The sequence below is a fragment of the Mobula hypostoma genome, chromosome 23 (genome assembly GCF_963921235.1).
Source record: "Mobula hypostoma chromosome 23, sMobHyp1.1, whole genome shotgun sequence".
In the NCBI taxonomy this organism is placed as follows: Eukaryota; Metazoa; Chordata; class Chondrichthyes; order Myliobatiformes; family Myliobatidae; genus Mobula; species Mobula hypostoma.
Genome location: NC_086119.1, coordinates 13,231,727 through 13,252,505, shown reverse-complemented (window position 1 = coordinate 13,252,505; position 20,779 = coordinate 13,231,727). Strand labels below are relative to the sequence as shown.

Here is a 20,779-nt window from a genome sequence, read left to right as displayed (position 1 = left end):
CCTAGTACCTTGTTTATTGGAGTTCCTGGTACTGCACTTATCATCCAAGGTTATTCTCAACTCTCATGAGCAGTCTTAAGTCCAGCTGCTCCAGAATGGTCAAGTATCCCATCATATACTAGTTTTAACCATTTCTACCACATCCACCCATTTAACCCTAGCTTAAACAGAGGACAATTTACAATGACCAATTAATCTCCTAACTGGTTCATATTTGGACCGTGAGAGGAAACTGGGTCACCTGGAGGAAAGCCACACAGTCATGAGGAGAACATACAAAACGCTTACAGACGACGTCGGAGTTGAACTCTGGACTCCAACACCCCAAAGCAGTAATAACATCGTGCTAAGCACTACGCTCCTGCAGCTCTTCCTGCACAGGAGTGGGGGACTCACAAGCTGGATTGCAAAGGTACTTTGGCTGGCCCAGTGGCACAGCTGATAGAGCTGCACTCTCTCATTGTGCCAGAGTCACAGGGTCATCATGTCATACAACTCAGAAATTAACCCTTTAGCCCAATTAGTCCATTCCAACCAAGATTTTCATCTTAGCTAGACCCATTTGGCAGTGCTTCAAAGTTCAAAGTTCAAAGTAATATATGCCACCATATACATCCCTGATATTCATTTTCTTGTGGGCATAATCAATAAATCCATAATAGAATAATAACTACACCAACTTGGGTTTCCAACCTATGTGCAAAAGACAACAAACTATGCAAATAGAAAAAGAAAGAAAGAATAATAATAAATAGACAATAAATACCGAGAAGACGAGATGAAGTGTCCTTGAACGTGAGTCCATAGGTTGTGGGAATATTTCAGTAAAGGGACAAGTGAAGTTGACTGAAGTTATCCCTTTTGGTTCAAGAACCTGATAATTGAGGGGTAAGAACTGTTCTTGAACTTGGTGGTGTGAGCCCTGAGGCTCCTAGACCTTCTTCCTATGTCAGCAGCGAGAAGAGAGCATGTCCCGGGTGGTGGGAGTCCCTGATGATGGATGATGCTTTCCTGCATCAATGCTTCGAGTAGAAATGCTCAATGTTGGGGAAGCCTTTACCCATGAAAAACTGAGCCGTATCCGCTACTTTTTGAAGGATTTTCCGTTCAAGGGCATTGATGTTTCCATACCAGGCTGTGATGCAGCCAGTCAATATACTCCCCGCCTCACATCCGTAGAAGTTTGTCAAAGCTTTAGATGCCATGCTGAATCTTCGCAAGCTCCTACGGAAGTAAAGGCGCTGTGGTTCCATATCCCACTAAATATCTTCTATCCATGTGTCTATCCTATTGTCTGTTATACTTTGTTAATGTAACTGCCTCAATTCTTCTGACAGCTCCTTCCAAATACGGACCATCTTCTGGGTGAGAAGTTATCCTTCAGATTCCTTTTAAATCTCTGCCCTCTCAACCTAAATCTACATCCTCTAGTTCTTGTTTTCCCACCCCTGGGAAAAAGACTGTGCACATTCACCCTATCCAGCCTTTCATGATTTTATACACCTCTCCTTCCCTGATGCTCCAATGAATGAATTTCCAACCTCCTGAACATCTCTTCAGAACACAGTCCTGGCAATATCCTGGTAAATCTCCTTTGCAGTCATTCAAGAGTTCAGTCCTGACCTGAAATGGTGCCTGTGTGGAATCTGCAGGTTCTCCATGTGACTGCATAGTCCCCCCGTCCCCCCCCCCCGTGCTCTGGTTTCCTCTCACAGCCAAAAACATGCAGGTTCTTAGTTTAATTGGCCTCTTTAAATTCCACCTAGTGTGTAGAGAAGTATGGAATCTGTGGACAGTTGCCAAGGAAGAGGGGAGTATAAAAATGGAATTAGTATAAATGGATGCTTAGCGGTCTTTGCAGAGTCAGGACTGAAGAGCCAGTTTTCATGGTGTATCTGTCTATGACTTTCAGGGCATGGAGCTGTGATAGGCGGGGAGAAACAAGAGAAAGAACAATATTTTAGAGATAGGAATTGGAATTGGTTTTCTATTGTCACATGTCCCGAGGTACAGTACAAAGCTGGGGTCTTGCATACTGTACATACCGATCTAATGATTACACAGTGCATAGAGGTGGAATATCCCTGCAGCACAGGAGGTGACCGTGGGATGTAGATTAAAAATAAAGACACTCTACAGATGCTGAAAATACAGACTAACACAAACAAAATGCTGGAGGTGCTCAGCAGATCGGGCAGCAACTGTGGAGAGGAATTAGGAGTCGATGTTTCCAGCCAAGGCCCCCATCAGGATTTTGATCCAGGTTCTGATGAAGGGTCTCAGCCTGAAACGTCAATTTTTTTTATCCCTCTCCATTGAGGACTTTTATTTTAAATTCTCAAATGAACTGGCTGGGGAAGGAGGGCCAACATTGCAGGCGCATGCGCAGCTTTCAATGCTCTCTGGCGGAGCGGTGGAGGCGCGGCTCCTTTAAATCTGCAGCGAATGCGCCGGCGCTGCTGTGGAAAGGTGAGGGGAGGCCGGGTGCGGGGAAGCGAAAGTTCAGCGCCATCCGAGGCCGGGGAGAGATGGGGAGAGATGGAGCGGGGTGGCAGGTCTGTGTGCGCGGATTGTGCCAAAGATCGGGGGACTTCGGCCTGGTACAGCGGGGCTGGGTTCTCCCGGTGGCCGAGGCCCGGCCGCCCCGCCGCGGCATTAACTATGGGGCATCAACCGGGTGCAACGTCTATGGGAAACCCTCCCTAAACATCTTCGTTAATGTGCTCCTGAAACCTACCCCTGGTTTTTGAGCATCGGACCCATTACTTCCAATAGCTTGGTCTGCACTTTGGCCAATATTGCTGCTAATTGTTATAATGGCTTAATATCGGTGCTAGGACATAGAACGTTATAGCACAGGGACAGGCCCAACAGACCATGATGTTATGTCAAACTAGTAATTAAGTGTGGAACTCATTACTCGTGGCAGTACATTCCAGGTACCCAGCACTTTAAAATAAACTTAATCTCTCCTCGGAAACACATTAGCCATTTGAACCCTGGGGAAAAAGATATTGGTTGTTTGTCTACCATGCCTCCCATAATCTTCTAAACTTTTTTCATATCTCTCCTCAGCTGCTCCAGAGGAGACAACCCAAATCTGTCTGACCTTTCCTGATAGTAAATGACCTCTAACCCAGGAAGCATCTTGATAAACCTCTCCAAAGCCTCCTTATTAGTTATTGCTATGTCAGTGCAATTTGTTGGTACTAGAGGTGGCACAGAAAATATTCGCGCTTAGCAGCTTTGATCCATGTCTCTGGTGCAGTTTAGTACCCCCTTTGACTGTGAGATTCTTTTCACATCCCATAAATGTGCTGTTTGCTGTGCTGGTTGGCCACCTGGATGCCCCTGGAGAGTAGAATTAGGGGAGAGAATGAGCACAGACGTGAGAGAGAAAGAGGTATAGGGAAATGAGTGGGGTAATATGATGGGGAGGGTGGGGGGTTCCCTCTGAAATGCTGCATGGATTCAATGGGCCAAACAACAATCTCTTGCAAGGAAGGTGTCTTTTTTGTACTAGCTGTGGGGTCTGAGTTGCACATTCCACTCATTAAGTCCTAAAGAGATTTTTCAATGGCGCATATATTTTCATCAATATATTTTTATTGTATTTCTACAACATCATGGTTTCAAGTGTTCAAAGGTGCTTTTAAAACCAAGTTGTTTACAGGCAATGAAATTCTTAATGGGCTGTAGGTGTTAATTAAATGTTGCCTGGGATGGGGAACTGCATTTACAAGGGGAAATCTGATCATGTTGTGATCAGATATTGAGGATTGATCAGGCAGAGCTTTATAAAATGACGGATGAAAAGACGGCTTTCTCTCAGCAGACATGTCTTTAACTTGGGGACATGGGGCCTAGTTAATTAGGGAAAGGACCAGAGGGATGTTGAGGATTTTTTCTTTGCAGCTTAAAGAATCTCAAACTTTGCTGATAGAGCCAGAATCTCAAACTCCTTGGCGATAGAGCCAGAAGCCTTCATCACAGTTACAATATACTGGAATGAGTACTTAGAGATGTAACCTACAAGGACTTGGGTCAAGAGCAGGGAAGTGGGAATAATTTCCATTGTGGACACTGGTATGAATGCCCTCTCTGCAGTCTTCTATAATCCTACGACTTGTTTTAACAGTATTGTTACTACTGGAATTCAGCAGAACTACAGTTAGTTAATGTGTAGCCAAATTTCTCAAGCATTAATGGGGGTGATCTCTTAATGTATTAATTTAGACAAAAACAAAATGCCAGGCCATTAGGACAATTTCTCAACACTTCATGATAATGTCGTGAGAGTAGGTAGCTTGGATTTAATATCTGAGCGGAAATCTGACTCCTCTCATATGACATCACTAGCTTTGGTTACATTTTTGTTCTAGTATCTGAAGTAAATACTTATATAGAACATTATGGCCTTTCAGCCCACAATGTTGTGCTGGGCTTTTAACCTACTCAAAAGGTCAATCTACCACTTCCCCCTATGTAACCCACCATTGATCATGAAAGAAGCATATTCTGATTTTTGCCACCAAAAAGATAAATCTGTTAGAAAAGTTTGGATCTATCTTTGGTTTTAAAACCTTTTTGGTTTATTATCCTGCATTGGTAGCATTGCTGGTTAGAGAGGAGATTAACGCAATAGAAAGGAAGGACATTAGCCGGGAGGATGTGGAATCGATATGGGTAGAGCTGCATAACACTAAGGGGCAGAAAACGCTGGTGGGAGTTGTGTACAGGCCACCTAACAGTAGTAGTGAGGTTGGGGATGGTATTAAACAGGAAATTAGAAATGTGTGCAATAAAGGAACAGCAGTTATAATGGGTGACTTCAATCTACATATAGATTGGGTGAACCAAATTGGTAAGGGTGCTGAGGAAGAGGATTTCTTGGAATGTATGCGGGATGGTTTTTTGAACCAACATGTCGAGGAACCAACTAGAGAGCAGGCTATTCTAGACTGGGTATTGAGCAATGAGGAAGGGTTAATTAGCAATCTTGTCGTGAGAGACCCCTTGGGTAAGAGTGACCATAATATGGTGGAATTCTTCATTAAGATGGAGAGTGACATAGTTAATTCAGAAACAAAGGTTCTGAATTTAAAGAAGGGTAACTTTGAAGGTATGAGACGTGAATTAGCTAAGATAGACTGGCAAATGACACTTAAAGGGTTGACGGTGGATATGCAATGGCAAGCATTTAAAGATCGCATGGATGAACTACAACAATTGTTCATCCCATTTTGGCAAAAGAATAAATCAAGGAAGGTAGTGCACCCATGGCTGACAAGGGAAATTAGGGATAGTATCAATTACAAAGAAGAAGCATACAAATTAGCCTGAAAAAGTGGCTCACCTGAGGACTGGGAGAAATTCAGAGTCCAGCAGAGGAGGACAAAGGGCTTAATTAGGAAGGGGAAAAAAGATTATGAGAGAAAACTGGCAGGGAACATAAAAACTGACCGTAAAAGCTTTTATAGATATGTGGAAAAAAAAAAGATTGGTTAAGATAAATGTAGGTCACCTACAGACAGAAACAGGTGAATTGATTATGGGGAGCAAGGACATGGCAGACCAATTGAATAACTACTTTGGTTCTGTCTTCACTAAGGAGGGCATAAATAATCTTCCGGAAATAGTAGGGGACAGAGGGTCCAGTGAGATGGAGGAACTGAGGGAAATACATGTTAGTAGGGAAGTGGTGTTATGTAAATTGAAGGGATTAAAGGCAGATAGATCCCCAGGGCCAGATGGTCTACATCCCAGAGTGCTTAAGGAAGTAGCCCAAGAAATAGTGGATGCATTGGTGATAATTTTTCAAACCTCTTTAGATTCTGGACTAGTTCCTGAGGATTGGAGGCTAGCTAATGTAACCCCACTTTTTAAAAAAGGAGGGAGGGAGAATCTGGGGAATTATAGACCGGTTAGCCTGACATCGGTGGTGGGGAAAATTCTAGAGTCATTTATCAAAGATGTGATAACAGCACATTTGGAAAGTGGTGAAATCATCGGACAAAGTCAGCATGGATATGTGAAAGGAAAATCATGTCTGACGAATCTCATAGAATTTTTTGAGGATGTAACTAGTAGAGTGGATAGGGGAGAACCAGTGGATGTTGTATATTTGGATTTTCAAAAGGCTTTTGACAAGGTTCCACACAGGAGATTAGTGTACAAGCTTAAAGCACACGGTATTGGGGGTAAGGTATTGATGTGGGTAGAGAATTGGTTGGCAGACAGGAAGCAGAAAGTGGGAATAAACGGGACCTTTTCAGAATGGCAGGCAGTGACTAGTGGGGTACCGCAAGGCTCAGTGCTGGGACCCCAGTTGTTTACAATATATATTAATGACTTAGATGAGGGAATTAAATGCAGCATCTCCAAGTTTGCGGATGACACGAAGCTGGGCGGCAGTGTTAGCTGTGAGGAGGATGCTAAGAGGGTGCAGGGTGACTTGGATAGGTTAGGTGAGTGGGCAAATTCACAGCAGATGCAATTTAATGTGGATAAATGTGAGGTTATCCACTTTGGTGACAAAAACAGGAAAACAGATTATTATCTGAATGGTGGCTGATTAGGAAAAGGGGAGGTGAAACGAGACCTGGGTGTCATTATACACCAGTCATTGAAAGTGGGCATGCAGGTACATCAGGCGGTGAAAAAGGCGAATGGTATGCTGGCATTTATAGCAAGAGGATTCGAGTACAGGAGCAGGGAGGTACTACTGCAGTTGTACAAGGCGTTGGTGAGACCACACCTGGAGTATTGTGTGCAGTTTTGGTCCCCTAATCTGAGGAAAGACATCCTTGCCATAGAGGGAGTACAAAGAATGTTCACCAGATTGATTCCTGGGATGGCAGGACTTTCATATGATGAAAGACTGGATCGACTAGGCTTATACTCATTGGAATTTAGAAGATTGAGGGGGGATGTTATTGAAACATATAAAATCCTAAAGGGATTGGGCAGGCTAGATGCAGGAAGATTGTTCCCGATGTTGGGGTAGTCCAGAACGAGGGGTCACAGTTTGAGGATAAAGGGGAAGCCTTTCAGGACCGAGATTAGGAAAAACTTCTTCACACAGAGAGTGGTGAATCTGTGGAATTCTCTGCCACAGGAAACAGCTGAGGCCAGTTTATTGGCTATATTTAAGAGGGATTTATATATGGCCCTTGTGGCTAAAGGGATCGGGGGTATGGTGAGAAGGCAGGCAGAGGGTTCTGAGTTGGATGATCAGCCATGATCATACTGAATGGCGGTGCAGGCTCGAAGGGCCGAATGGCCTACTCCTGCACCTATTTTCTATGTTTCTATGTTTCAAGCTCTCAGGTCTTCTGCTGGTCTCTTAACAATCTCTCTCAAAAGATATTTGGCAGGTCAGCTTTTTTGAGTTATGTTCCTAAAAATTGTGGAACTCAATATCTAAAACTACAGGGGATGCAAATTCAGTTGACACTTTTAAGCACCAACTCAAAACCAACCCTTCTTTTATCTAACTTTTGTCTTTTCATGTTTATTTATTTTTTATTTTATTTATACATTTGCACTTTATTCCATTTTAAAGCACTTTGAACTACAGACCCCATTTCCAGAAAAGTTGGGATATTTTCCAAAATGCAATAAAAACAAAAATCTGTGATGTTAATTCACGTGAACCTTTATTTAACTGACAAAAGTACAAAGAAAAGATTTTCAATAGTTTTACTAACCAACTTAATTTTATTTTGTAAACATACACAAATTTAGAATTTGATGGCTGCAACACACTCAACAAAAGTTGGGGCAGAGGCATGTTTACCATTGTGTTACATCACCTTTCCTTTTAATAACACTTTTTAATCATTTTGGAACTGAGGATACTAATTGTAGTAGATTTGCAATTGGAAATTTTGTCCATTCTTGCTTGATATAAGACTTCAGCTGCTCAACAGTCCGTGGTCTCCGTTGTCTGATTCTCCTCTTCGTGATGCTCCATACATTTTCAATAGGAGATAGATCCGGACTGGCAGCAGGCCAGTCAAGCACACGCACTCTGTGTCTACAAAGCCACGCTGTTGTAGCCCATGTAGAATGTGGTCTGGCATTGTCCTGCTGAAATAAGCATGGAGGTCCCGGGAAGAGTCGTCGCCTTGGTGGCAACATATGTCTCTCTAAAATCCTAATATACGCCTCAGAGTCAATGGTACCTTCACATACATGCAACTTACCCATGCCGTGGGCACTGATGCACCCCCATACCATCACAGATGCTGGCTTTTGCACCTTTCGCTGATAACAATCTGGATGGTCATTTTCATCTTTGGCACGGAGAACTCAACGCCTGTTTTTTCCGAAAACTAGCTGAAATGTGGACTCATCTGACCACAGAACAGGGTTCCACAGTCTTTCGGTCCATCTGAGATGAGCTCGGACCCAGAGAACTCGCCGGCGTTTCTGCATAGAGTTGATGTATGGCTTCCTCCTTGCGTAATACAGTTTCAAGTTGCATTTCTGGATGCAGCAACAGACTGTGTTGAGTGACAATGGTTTTCTGAAGTACTCCCGAGCCCAGGTGGCTATAATTGTTGCAGTAGCGTGATGGTTTCTTAGGCAGTGCCACCTGAGGACTTGAAGATCACGTGCATTCAACAGTGGTTTCCGACCTTGCCCTTTATGCACTGAGATGTCTCTGAATTCTCTGAATCTTTTCACAATATTATGTACTGTAGACATTGAAAGACCTAAATTCTCTGGAATCTTGCGTTGAGAAATGTTCCTTTTGAACTGACTAACAATTCTGTCATGAATTTTGGCACAAAGGGGTGAGCCACGACCAATCCTTGCTTGCAAAGACTGAGCGTTTGATGGACACTACTTTTATACCCAGTCATGATACCCCACCTGCTACCAATTAGCCTTCTTAATGTGGAGTCTTCCAAACCGGTGTTACTTGAATATTCTGTGCACTTTTCAATCTTATTTTAACTCTGTCCCAGTTTTTGTTGTGTGTTGCAGCCATCAAATTCTAAATTTGTGTATGTTTGCAAAATACAATTAAGTTGGCTAGTAAAACTATTGAAAATCTTTTCTTTGTACTTTTGTCAGTTAAATAAAGGTTCACGTGAATTAACATCACAGATTTTTGTTTTTATTGCATTTTGGAAAATATCCCAACTTTTCTGGAAATGGGGTTTGTACATTATCTGTATGAAAAGTGTTCTGTAAATAAGTTATTACTTGGACCGCTAACACTTCTGCATGTTAATGAAATTAAGTAGCAATGTATTTTCCACACTTGCTGCTTTCAAATGTGAATATTCTGGATGCTGACACATTGCAGAACTTATTCTAAATACCCGTCAGGCTAGGAAGCATCCACGTGTGGTGAGAGAAGTGGTTCATATTGCTGGTCCATGATCTGTCATCACATCTCAGCTGGTTGTGTCTTAGCCGATTCAAACAAAAACCTGTGGTTCTAGCATTGTTTCTTTAAATTGGAAGCATTGATGGTAAATCATTTCCTTGGTTTCTAAAAGTAGAAGGTTGCTTACGCAAATGAAATCTGAAAGTGAAAGTATCATTGGCCATCTGGTGTGTGATTTCAGTACATTCAATTGAGCGATTAATGGGTGGGGGAGTATAGAAATTGCAAAACTAGGTGTTGCAGAAACTAAGATTTTAGAACATAGAACACTACAGCACAGTATGGTTCCTTTGGCCTATGATGTGGGGCTGACCTTATAACCTACGCTTTAAGATCAATCAAATCCTTCCTTCCTACATAGGCCTTAATTTCTCTAGCAGCTTTCCTAAGGGTTACTTAAATGTCCATAAAGTATCTACTTCTACCGCCACCCCTGACAGCATGTTCCACATACTCGTCACACGCTGTAAGAGAAACTTAACTGATATCCCCTCTATGGTGGTGGCATCCGTTAGTCTCGTGAGACCATGGATCTGCGCCTGGAAAGTCTTGCTTCAGTCTGTGTTAGAGCAGCATCTGTTGCGGCTGTAGAGGCCCACACGGGAGTGACAGTCTCGGCTGCAGTGACTGCACTTGAAGGCGTTATCCTCCAGTATTGTCTTGGTGCTGTTTTTCCGACGAGTGCGCTTTTCTTCAGCAGCAAGCCTCTGCTTCTCTTCTCCTCTTTTTAGACCTCTGCATAGTTCCAGCCTCCAGTGAGAGCGATTGCTTGCGCTGTCCTCCCTCCTCTCGACATTCATTTTCAGTGACTTCATGTCTCTCTTGCAGACGTCTTTGAAACGAAGATACCCCCTCTATACTTCCCTCCAAACTCCTTAAAATTATGCCCCCCTTGATATTGGCCATTTCTGCCTGGGTAAAAAAAGTCTGTCTATTCACTTAGTCTATACCGCTTAATGTCTTGTACACCTGTATCAACTCACCTTCCTTTGCTCCAAAGAAAAAAGCCCTAGCTCGCTCAACCTATTCTCATTAAGCATGCTCTCTAATCCAGGTAGCATCCTGGTAAATCTCTTCACCCTCTGACTCTTCCACATCCTATAATGACATGATCTGAACTGAAGACAATATTCCAAATGTGGTCTAACCAGAGCTTTATAGAGCTGCAACATTGCCTCACAGCTCTTGAACTCAATCTCCTGACTAATGAAGGCCAATGTACCATTCGCCAGCCTTAACCAACTTGTGCAGCAAGATTCTATTGTATTGTTATAGTTACACTTACATACACTCAGTGGCCACTTTATTAGGTATATCTGTATACCTGCTTGTTAGTGCAAATACTTAATCAGCCAATCATGTTGCATCAACTCAATACATAAAAGCATGCCTACATGGTCAAGAGGTTCAGTTGTTCAAACCAAATATTAGAATGGGGAAGAAATGTGATCTAAATGAATTTGGCTGTGGAAAGATTGTTGGTGCCAGATGGGGTGGTTTGCGTGTCTCAGAAACTGCTGATATCCTGTGATTTTCACACACAACAGTCTCTAGAGTTTACAGAGAAGGGTGTGAGAAACAACAACGTTCAGCGAGTTGCAGTTTTGTGGGCGAAGTGCCTCGTTAATGAGAGAAGACAGAGGAGAATGGCCAGATTTGTTCAAGCTGGGAGGAAGGTGACAGTAACGCAAATAACTATGTGTAACAACAGTGCTGTGCAGAAGAGAATCTCTGAACCAATTGAACCTTGAAGTGGTTGGGCTACAGCAGCAGAAGACCACAAGGTACTAATAAAGTGGCCACTGAGTGTATATTATATATTACATTGATATTCTTGAACTTTAAAGAAGTTTGACTACAATAATGTACTGTACATAAGACTAAGCTTGTACAAGATTTCTGATGTAAAAAAAAATTGCTGATAGACATTTGGCTTGGTATCTTTGGGTTCCTAAGTTAATACATCTAAATGTGTATTTCAGGTTTGGTTATTGGCTGATGAAGGAGATTGTACATATATGAAATGGCCCCTTTGCCAGGTGCAGAACTAGTGCGGACACCTCTCCAGTTGTATCGGTATCTCTTTCGATGTTGTAGACTGCTTCCCACGGAAAGCATTCAGCAGCATTACATGCATGCAATAAGACAGGTTTGTGTCATGTTGAAAGCCAAAATGCTTAAATATTTTGCAGCGATTCCTTATTACTGTAAGTCTTTGAGCTTGTTACTGTTTTTCTGCATGTTTTTAAATACTAAATTAATCAATTAAAATATTGGAAGAGGATCATAGAATATTAAACATGAGAAAGTCTGCAGATGCTGGAAATCCAAAGCACCACAGACAATATGCTGGAGAAACTCAGCGAATCAGGCAGTATCTATGGAAATGAATAAACAGTTGATGTTTCAGGCCAAGACCCTTCTTCAGGACTGGAAAGGAAGGTGGAAAATGCCAGAAGAGGGGAAGGAGGATAGCTGGAAGGTGACGGGTCAAGCCGGGTGGGTGGGAAAAGTCAAGAGCCTGGAGAAGGAGGAAATTGATAAGAGAGGAGAGTGGACCATTGGAGAACTGGAAGGAGGAGGGAACCCAGGCAGGTGTAATAGGCAGGTAGAAGAGATAATAGGTCAGAGTGGGTATAAAAGAAGAGTTGGGGAGGGGGTAGTTTGTTTTCTGGAAGGAGAAATTGATATTCATACCTTCAGGTTGGAGGCCACTTAGATGGAATATAAGGTGTTGCTCCTCCACCTTGAGGGTGGCCTCATCTTGGCACATAGAATATTTCAGCACAAATAAAACACTAATGAGTTGGCTATTTGGTTTTTCAAGCCTGCTGCACTGTTTCATAAGACCGTTAATAATATGATTGCAATTTCAACCCCACATTCCCAGTAACCCATAATAACCTTTCTCCCCCATTGTCTTTCAAATATTTATCCTATCTTTGCCTTATATATTTCAAGCTCTTCAAGGAAGAGAGTTTAAAAGACTTACAATGCTTTCAAAGAAAAAGCTATGTCTTTTATTTCAAACGGACCACCCTTTTATAACCAGTGACCACTACTTCTACATTTTCCCACAAAAAAATAAACATCCTTTCATACATTCACAAAATACTGGAAGAAGGGTTTCTGCCCAAAACATCGACTGTTTTATGCTGCTCCATAAATGCTGCCTGACTTGCTGAGTTACTCCAGTATTTTGTGTGTGTTGCTCAAGATACACAGTATCTGCAGAATTCCTTATGTTTAACTTTCTACATTCACTCTGTCAAAGCCTCTCAGGATCGTGCATACTCTATTTCAATCATCTTTTCCCACCGTTTAAAAACTGATTTGTAGCATAGTTAGCTACGAAAACACTGTAATTGCATTTGCTTCCACAGCTCTTTCTGGCATTCTATATTCTAAATTACCTTTTGTCTTTTTTAAATTGTATTCCAAATTTTTGGTGATCTTGAGCCATATTATGGAAGCTAATGTCTGTGGATGCTGTGGAATTGAAGTTAGTCATTGGAAGTAGTCAGGGATTTGGGTAAAATTAGTATTGGCATCTGTTTATGATTGTCATGTGTACCAACGTTAATGAAAGTAAAACTAGATGATGTTACATTAATGAGTTGTCATCAGAACCATTGTCTGGAAATAATAATTTGGTTACGGTTTTCACATGTAAAGTACTCCAAGCAGTTGTTCTTAACCCTTGATGCTGATTGATATTAATGAAATATTTTGCTGCTTTTTACCCACAATTTGACTTTTGACAATCTACACCAGAAGTCTACAATTTTTCTAGTTATCCACTCATGAAGAATCCTGCACCTACCTAAATCTGAAGAATTTTAACTCAGTAAATGTATTCATTTTTGACATTTTTTCCATTATTGCGCACTCAGAACCAACTACAATAACTTAACTGAGACTTGTAGCAGTAATTGGACAATGAATCAGTAGCCTTACTTACCCAGTCTTGACATTGTACCATGAACTTCGGTGGATTTAAGATCAAAACTTATTTCCATTTTGTTGGTACAGGAAATTCTTAGCTCATGGTGTTCTCACTCTGATGTTCTTGCTAATAGTCATAGTCATACTTTATTGATCTCAAGGGAAATTTGGTTTCGTTACAGTTGCACCAACCAAGAACAGAGTATAAATATAGCAATATAAAACCATAAATAATTAAATAATAATATGTAAATTATGCCAGGAAATAAGTCCAGGACCAGCCTATTGGCTCAGTGAGCTACATAAAGTCACTTTATGCTAATAGGATTGGCTTAAGTGCTGTAGCTATTTTAATGGATTGATAAAGATGGTCTCCACTATTATTCCAATGGTATGCTTTCATAAGCAAAGAATTTGACTTGAATTAAGAAACCCCCCCCCCCGCACCACCGCTTTCTCCCAAGCTGTGGCTGAAGTGCCCCAACCAGCACTCCTGCATAATGGTAGCGGAGTCTGCCATTCCCATAGTGACTGCCTCAGAATCCATTGAACCGGATTGGAAGCAAGTCATTATAGAATTTGAGGAATTTCCCCAGGAAGAAAGAAGTTTATTATACAATGTTCTTTTAATTAAATACCTGATAACTGAGTAGTTGTCAATATTTGAAAGCTATATTGCTTGCACCTCAGTTTTGGAGATTGTGTTCAAATTAATTTTGGCAGAATACAACTGTGTTTTCATTCTCTTTCAAATACCCTCGGGGAAGGAATGTTCATCCTTGATAGCACCTGAATGTCTTGTAGGATGGGCTGTACAAGAAGTATTTTTTTAAATTGACAGGTTCTAAGTTTCTCGTCCGTGTAATATCAATCACTTATCATTTTATTTATTTTTAACCTTCCTCTTTTAAAAGTGACTTTTGAGTTGCTGGTTCCTGTTGAAATTGTTTTTTTTAATCGCCATTAATAGGAACATCATAACAGACTAAATCACATTAATGTTTGCATTTTAATTTGAAACATTTGCATTGGTATGACTAATGAGCATTTCCAGTAAGACCAGAGGTGACAGAATAATTGTAGGTTTGGAAGCAGTGTAATACAAGGATCTGATAGACTGAGGAAGCTAAAGCAAGGAACAGCGTTGTGTTTGGAACACAAATAGAACAATGTTGTAATGGAAAAATCAGAAAGTACTTAGTGACAGTATCCAAAGACCAGGATTTTTACACTATGGAGTGAAGCAGCCTAAAAATCACATCTATTAATTTAAGCATGTCTTAAGCTGTTCTGATTTAAGATTTAATCATAAGGAGGTTGCATGGATTGGTTTGGATATTCAAGTTCAAATTTATTGTCATTACGCACGCACGCGCGTGTACACACACACACGCACGCGCACACACACACACACACACACACACACACACACACACAGCTAAATGAAATGCAAACACGAGGAAATCTGTAGATGCTGGAATTTCAAGCAACACACATAAAAATTGCTGGTGAACGCAGCACGCCAGGCAGCATCTATTGGATGAGGTACGGTCGATGTTTCGGGCCAAGACCCTTCGTCAGGACTAACTGAAAGAAGAGCTAGTAAGAGATTTGGGGGGGGGAGGGGAGATCCGAAATGATAGGAGAAGACAGGAGGGGGAGGGATGGAGTTAAGAGCTGGAAAGTTGATTGGCAAAAGGGATACGAGAGGATCATGGGACAGGAGGCCTAGGGAGAAAGAAAGGGGGAAGGGGGAAGCCCAGAGGATGGGCAAGGAGTATAGTGCGAGGTCTTTCCAGCTCTTAGCTCCATCCATTCCCCTCCTGTCTTCTCCTATCATTTCGGATCTCCCCCTCCCCCTTCCACTTTCAAATCTCTTACTATCTCTTCTTTCAGTTGGTCCTGACGAAGGGTCTCGGCCCGAAACGTCAACTGTACCTCTTCCTATAGATGCTGCCTGGCCTGCTGCATTCACCAGCACTTTTTATGTGTGTAGCTAAATGAAACATTGTTCTTCTGAGGCCAAGGTGTAAAACACAGTGTATACGGTCACCCACAACACATGTAGTTACGATCCAGCACACACAGTCACAAAGTAATATGAACTCAGGCTCTGAGTGGCATGGCCTGAAAAGTGGGTGCACGTGTAGGTAAGACAGTATAATGTTACTGGCACTGTCATAATAAAACAAGCAGTTTGTATAGATATGTGAAAAAGCAGCATTGGAAGATGGAAAGTGACCGGTGCAGGATGAGAGTGCGTCTGTGAGTTGGGAGTGGAGAGGTGGGTTGGGCGGAAGGGCATTCAGACAGAGTGAACATATAACTACACTCAGTGGTCACTTTATTAGGTATACATGTACACCTGCTCGTTAATGCAAATATCTAATCAGCCAATCGTGGCAGCAACCCAATGCATAAAACCATGCAGACGTGGCCAAGATGTTCAGTTGTTGTTCAGCTCAAATATCAGAGTAGAGAAGAAATGTGATCTGAGTGACTTTGACTGTGGAATAATTGTTGGTGCCAGATGGGATGGTTTTAGCATCTCAGAAACTGCTGATCTTCTGGTATTTTCACATATAACAGTTGCTCGTGTCTACAGAGAATGGTGCAACAACAAAAAAACATTCAGAGAGTTGCAGTTCTGTGGTGAAAAGGCCTGGTTAATGAGAGGGATCAGAGGAGAATGGCCAGACTGGTTCCAGTTGACAGGAAGGCGGTAATAGCTCAAATAAGCACATATTACATGTAACTATGTGGTGTGCAAAGAGCATTTCTAAACCGAAGCCTGAAATGAATGGGCTACAGCAGCAGAAGACCACAGACATATACTCAGTGGCCACTTTATTAGTTACAGGATGTATCTAATAAAGTGATCATTGAGTGTATAACGATGCAGCTAATTAAGTTGATTGCGATGAATCAGACTGGCTGAATTTGTAAATATGATTGCCTCAGAATTAATTAAACACAGTGAAATTATTAATGTATTGAACAAGTTTCACTATGAAACTTGGATGACTCAGAATTGGCGTAAGTAATTGTTCTAACTTCATCAGTGACACCCTATTAACATGTAAAGTTTTGTTACTTTGAAGGGTAAGTTTTTGAATGATTGAGTTATAAATACTACTTTAAGTTACTGGAAGTGTTTACATTTGAGAAAATTTCTTGCATCAGATGTTAATAATTTCCCAGAGTGTTCCTCCAGAGTTTCAGCAATCCTGTCTGTATTTGTTTCAGACTGCCTCATAATTTTGTGCAAGTTGAATTTTAATTTTAATCAACCTTCAGATTTGTTTCCCAAAGCATTTTATAGATAAGCTTTCAATTCATCCTTTCATGGAAGGAAGTTGGTGAAAGCAGCCGCACACTTTATCTCCAGCAATCTTGATCTAATAGAGCCAAGTTTTCTGGAATTCTAAAATAACATGAGCTGTTTGGTTCAAGCCTTTCTAAAGATATGCGTGCTAAAAATGGCATCTGTCCAATTGAGATTAGTATCTGTGGAACTTAAATGTTATTGTCGGGCATGACAGATTGGGTGAAGTCAATTAGGAATTGTAGATTCAGAATTCAGATCTATTAGTTACCTGAATTATGGTTCTTATTTTAAATTAATTTTGTAGGATGTGAGTGTCTATGTTTAGGTGAGCATTTATTGTGTTTTGTTTATACCCTTAAACCACTACTGTCCTTCTGGTGAAGGTGATACTTCAGTGCTGCTGGATAGGGAATAGCAGGATTTAGGCACCACACATTTTAATTCCACGTCCCATTCCCATTCTGACATGTCTATCCACGGCCTCCTCTTCTGTAAAGATGAAGCCACACTCAGGTTGGAGGAACAACACCTTATATTCCGTCTGGGTAGCCTCCAACCTGATGGCATGAACATTGACTTCTCAAACTTCTGCTAATGCCTCACCTCCCCCTCGTACCCCATCCGTTACTTATTTATATACACACATTCTTTCTCTCTCTCTCCTTTTTCTCTCTCTGTCCCTCTCACTATACCCCTTGTCCATCCTCTGGGTTTTCCCCCCCCTCACCCTTTTCCTTCTCCCTGGGCCTCCTGTCCCATGATCCTCTCATATCCCTTTTGCCAATCAACTGTCCAGCTCTTGGCTCCATCCCTCCACTTCCTGTCTTCTCCTATCATTTCCATTCTCCCCCTCCCACTTTCAAATCTCTTACTAGCTCTTCCTTCAGTTAGTCCTGACGAAGGGTCTCGGCCCGAAACGTCGATTGTACCTCTTCCTAGAGATGCTGCCTGGCCTGCTGCGTTCACCAGCAACTTTGATGTGTGTTGCTTGAAATTCCAGCATCAGCAGATTTCCTCGTGTTTGAGAATATATTTCCAGGTCAGTATGGCAGCTAACTTGGAGGATGTCTGCAATTGATAGTCTTCCCCTACATATATTCTCCTGTCCTCTTAGTGGTAGACATCATGGGTTTGGGGCAAGCTTTTGTAGCAGTGCTTTTTGTAGACAGTATACACTGTAGTTAGGTGCACTGCTGGTGGAGGATGTGTCAAATAACGCAGTCTGCTCTGTTTTGGACGGTGTTAAGCTTCATGAGTGTTGTTGGAGCTGTGCCCATCCAGCCACGAGTTCTCCAATACTTGTACTTTATAGAGTATGGAATGGCTTCCTGGAACATCAAAGCGTAAGTCACTTGCCACTGAATAACCAACCTTTGGCCTATTCTGACCGGTTCCCACAACCTATGGACTCACTTTCAAGGACTGTTCATCTCAAGTTTTCGATATTTATTACTTAATTATCTATTATTATTATTTTTTCCTTTTGTATTTGCACAGCTTATTATCTTTTGCACATTGGTTGTCTGTCGTGTTGGGCTCAGTCTTTCATTGGTCCTATTACGTTTCTTGGATTAACTGTGTATGCCCGCAAGAAAATGAATTTCAGGATTGTATATAGTAACATATGTGCTTTGATGATAAATTTGCTTTGAACTTTTGAACTATTCTTATCATATAATGATAGAGTTGGCTGAGTTGGTCCATGCTGACCACGATGCCCATCCAAGGTAGTCCCATTTGGTCCATAATTGGCACAGTAGCTTAGTGGTTAGCACAATCACTGCAGTGCCAGGCATTATCGACTGGAGTTCGAATCCTGTCCGCAGTCTGTAAGGAGTTTGTATGTTCTCCCTCTCACCGTGTGGGTTTCCTCCAGAAGCTCCAGTTTCCTCCCACATTCCAAAGATGTACAATTAGGGTTATTTTTGTGGACGTGCTATATTGCCACTGGAAGTGTGGAGATACTTGCGGACTGCCCACTTAGTCCTCGCTGATTTGATTTAACGTAAATACCAGATTTCACAGTATATTTTGAAGTACATATGACAATTTTTTTGTATTCTTTTATATTCTACTGAACCTTTCCCATTCATAAACCTGCCCAACTGTCCTTTTAGTCACAGAATTTATGTAACTGGTGCAAGTTCTGAAAATGGTGTTAATGTTGGATGACCTCAGGCATTCTGTACCTTGCAGAATTTTAAGGTTCATTCGGATGAAGATGATCCAGAACGAATTCAGCAGATAATCAAAAGGGCAATTGAAGATGCTGACTGGATTCTGTTGAAAGTGAGTGTTGTTGGATTGTACAATTCCCAGCTCATGTGCCATCAGAATTGAGAAGCATTATTTCTTCACTCCAACCCCAGGTCTCTATAGGATCGTGAGACGTAAGAGCAGAATTAGGCCTTTTGGACCATTAAATCTGCTCCGCCATTCCATCATGGCTGATTTATTATCCCTCTTAACCCTATTTTCCTGCCTTCTCCCCATCACCTTTGATAGCCTTACTAATCAAGAACCTATCAACCTCTGCTTTAAATATACCCTATGATTTTGTCTGTACAGTTGGCTGTGGCAATGAATTCCACAGATCCATGACTGTCTGGATAAGTTAATTCCTCCTCATCTCTGTTCTAAAGGTATATTCTTGTATTCTGAGGCCATGCCCTCTGGTCCTAGACTCCTCCACTACAGGAAACATCCTCTCCATACTCATTCTACCTTGGCCCTTCAATGTTCGATAGGTTTCAGTGAGATTAGATTCCAGCAAGTACAGGCCCAGAGTCATCAAATGCCCCTTGTACATTAACCCTTTTCATTCCTGGGAATATTCTCGTAAAGCTCTTCTGGACCCTCTCCAGTGCAAGCACATCTTTTCTTAGAAAAGGGGCCCAAAGCTGTTCACCAAATTCCAGTTGTGGTCTGACCAATGCCTTGTAAAGCCTCTGCTCTCCCTTCCTGAATCCCTTAGTCATCCAAATTCACAGGCAATCTTCATTAAATCTATCATTTTTTTTGTATGTCTGCTGGAATTTCACTACCTGAGCTTTTATTATTTCTCTTCCCATAATATAAATAAATGGCATAAATTACCTTATTTGAAGCAATTCAAGGGCTAATTCAGAAAACATATTGTTACTTTAAAATTATCTTTTAGGAAAGGCTGTTCTCCCAAAAAAAAAAGCTTGAAGATGATTGTTCTGATACAAAGAAGTTCACCATGTAAAACCATGTAAATTGATACTCTCCCATTCATTTATTGATACTCTCCCAATCATGAAGTGAATGATAAACTGTCAGAGGTGGATAAGCTTTTATATTGGGGAGGGACAGTAGCGTAGCAGTCAGCACAACGCCTTACAGTACCAGAGGCCCGGGTTCAATTCCTGCCGCTGCCTGTAAGGAGTTTGTATGTTCTCTCCGTGACCACGTGGGTTTCCTCTGCGTGCTCCAGTTTCCTGCCTCAGTCCAAAGACGTACAGGTTGGTAGGTTAATTGGTCATTGTATATTGTCCTATAATTAGGCTAGGATTAAATCAGGGAATTGCTGGGCAGCGCGACTCAAAGGGCCAGAGGAGCCTCTTCTGCATTGTATCTCAATAGATAAATAAATATCACTACTTGGGTGGATATAAAAGATCCTGAGATACAATAGTAAGAACTTTGGGAATTCTGGGTAATGATCACTTGGTGATGATCACATCAATAATGAACCTTTTGTTATTATCACTTTGCTGGAAATAAATTGGCTGCCTTTTTTCCCCTAAGTAACACATGCAAAATGCTGGAGGAACTCAACAGGTCAGGCAACATCTTTGACGAGGAATAAAAAGTGGACATTTCGAGCCGAGACCCTTTTCCTGTGTTAATCAGAACAAGTTTGCTGTTGGGGAGTTCTGATATGCAAGGTGCCACAGATGTGCAAGTTTCATTCGTATTTTCTGAGGCATTACATTTTTATTGCACTCCAAACTGGCCTTGCATCTTCCACTGCATAAACATGTGTTCATTCAAAGTTCTGCCAGTATCCGAAATGGTCTTCTGAGCAAGAGTGATCCCTATATTTCTGTATACATTAGTAACATTACATCTACTGCAAA

The 20,779-nt window shown here is 41.6% G+C and overlaps 1 protein-coding gene across 2 annotated transcripts in view; it reads left to right on the top strand.

The window, feature by feature from the left end:
• The first annotated feature begins 2,403 nt into the window (after nt 1-2,403).
• The window catches only part of lyrm9 (LYR motif containing 9), a 54,014-nt gene continuing 35,638 nt past the window's right edge, over nt 2,404-20,779 (top strand). The window contains exons 1-3 of one of the 2 annotated variants that reach the window (XM_063031003.1): nt 2,404-2,469; nt 11,386-11,552; nt 18,873-18,965. In XM_063031003.1, the coding sequence (XP_062887073.1) occupies nt 11,427-11,552; nt 18,873-18,965 (219 nt within the window). In that variant the 5' untranslated portion in view covers nt 2,404-2,469; nt 11,386-11,426. Of the gene's footprint in view, nt 2,470-11,385; nt 11,553-18,872; nt 18,966-20,779 lie in introns of those variants that run through there. The other variant, XM_063031002.1, reaches the window with a different exon arrangement.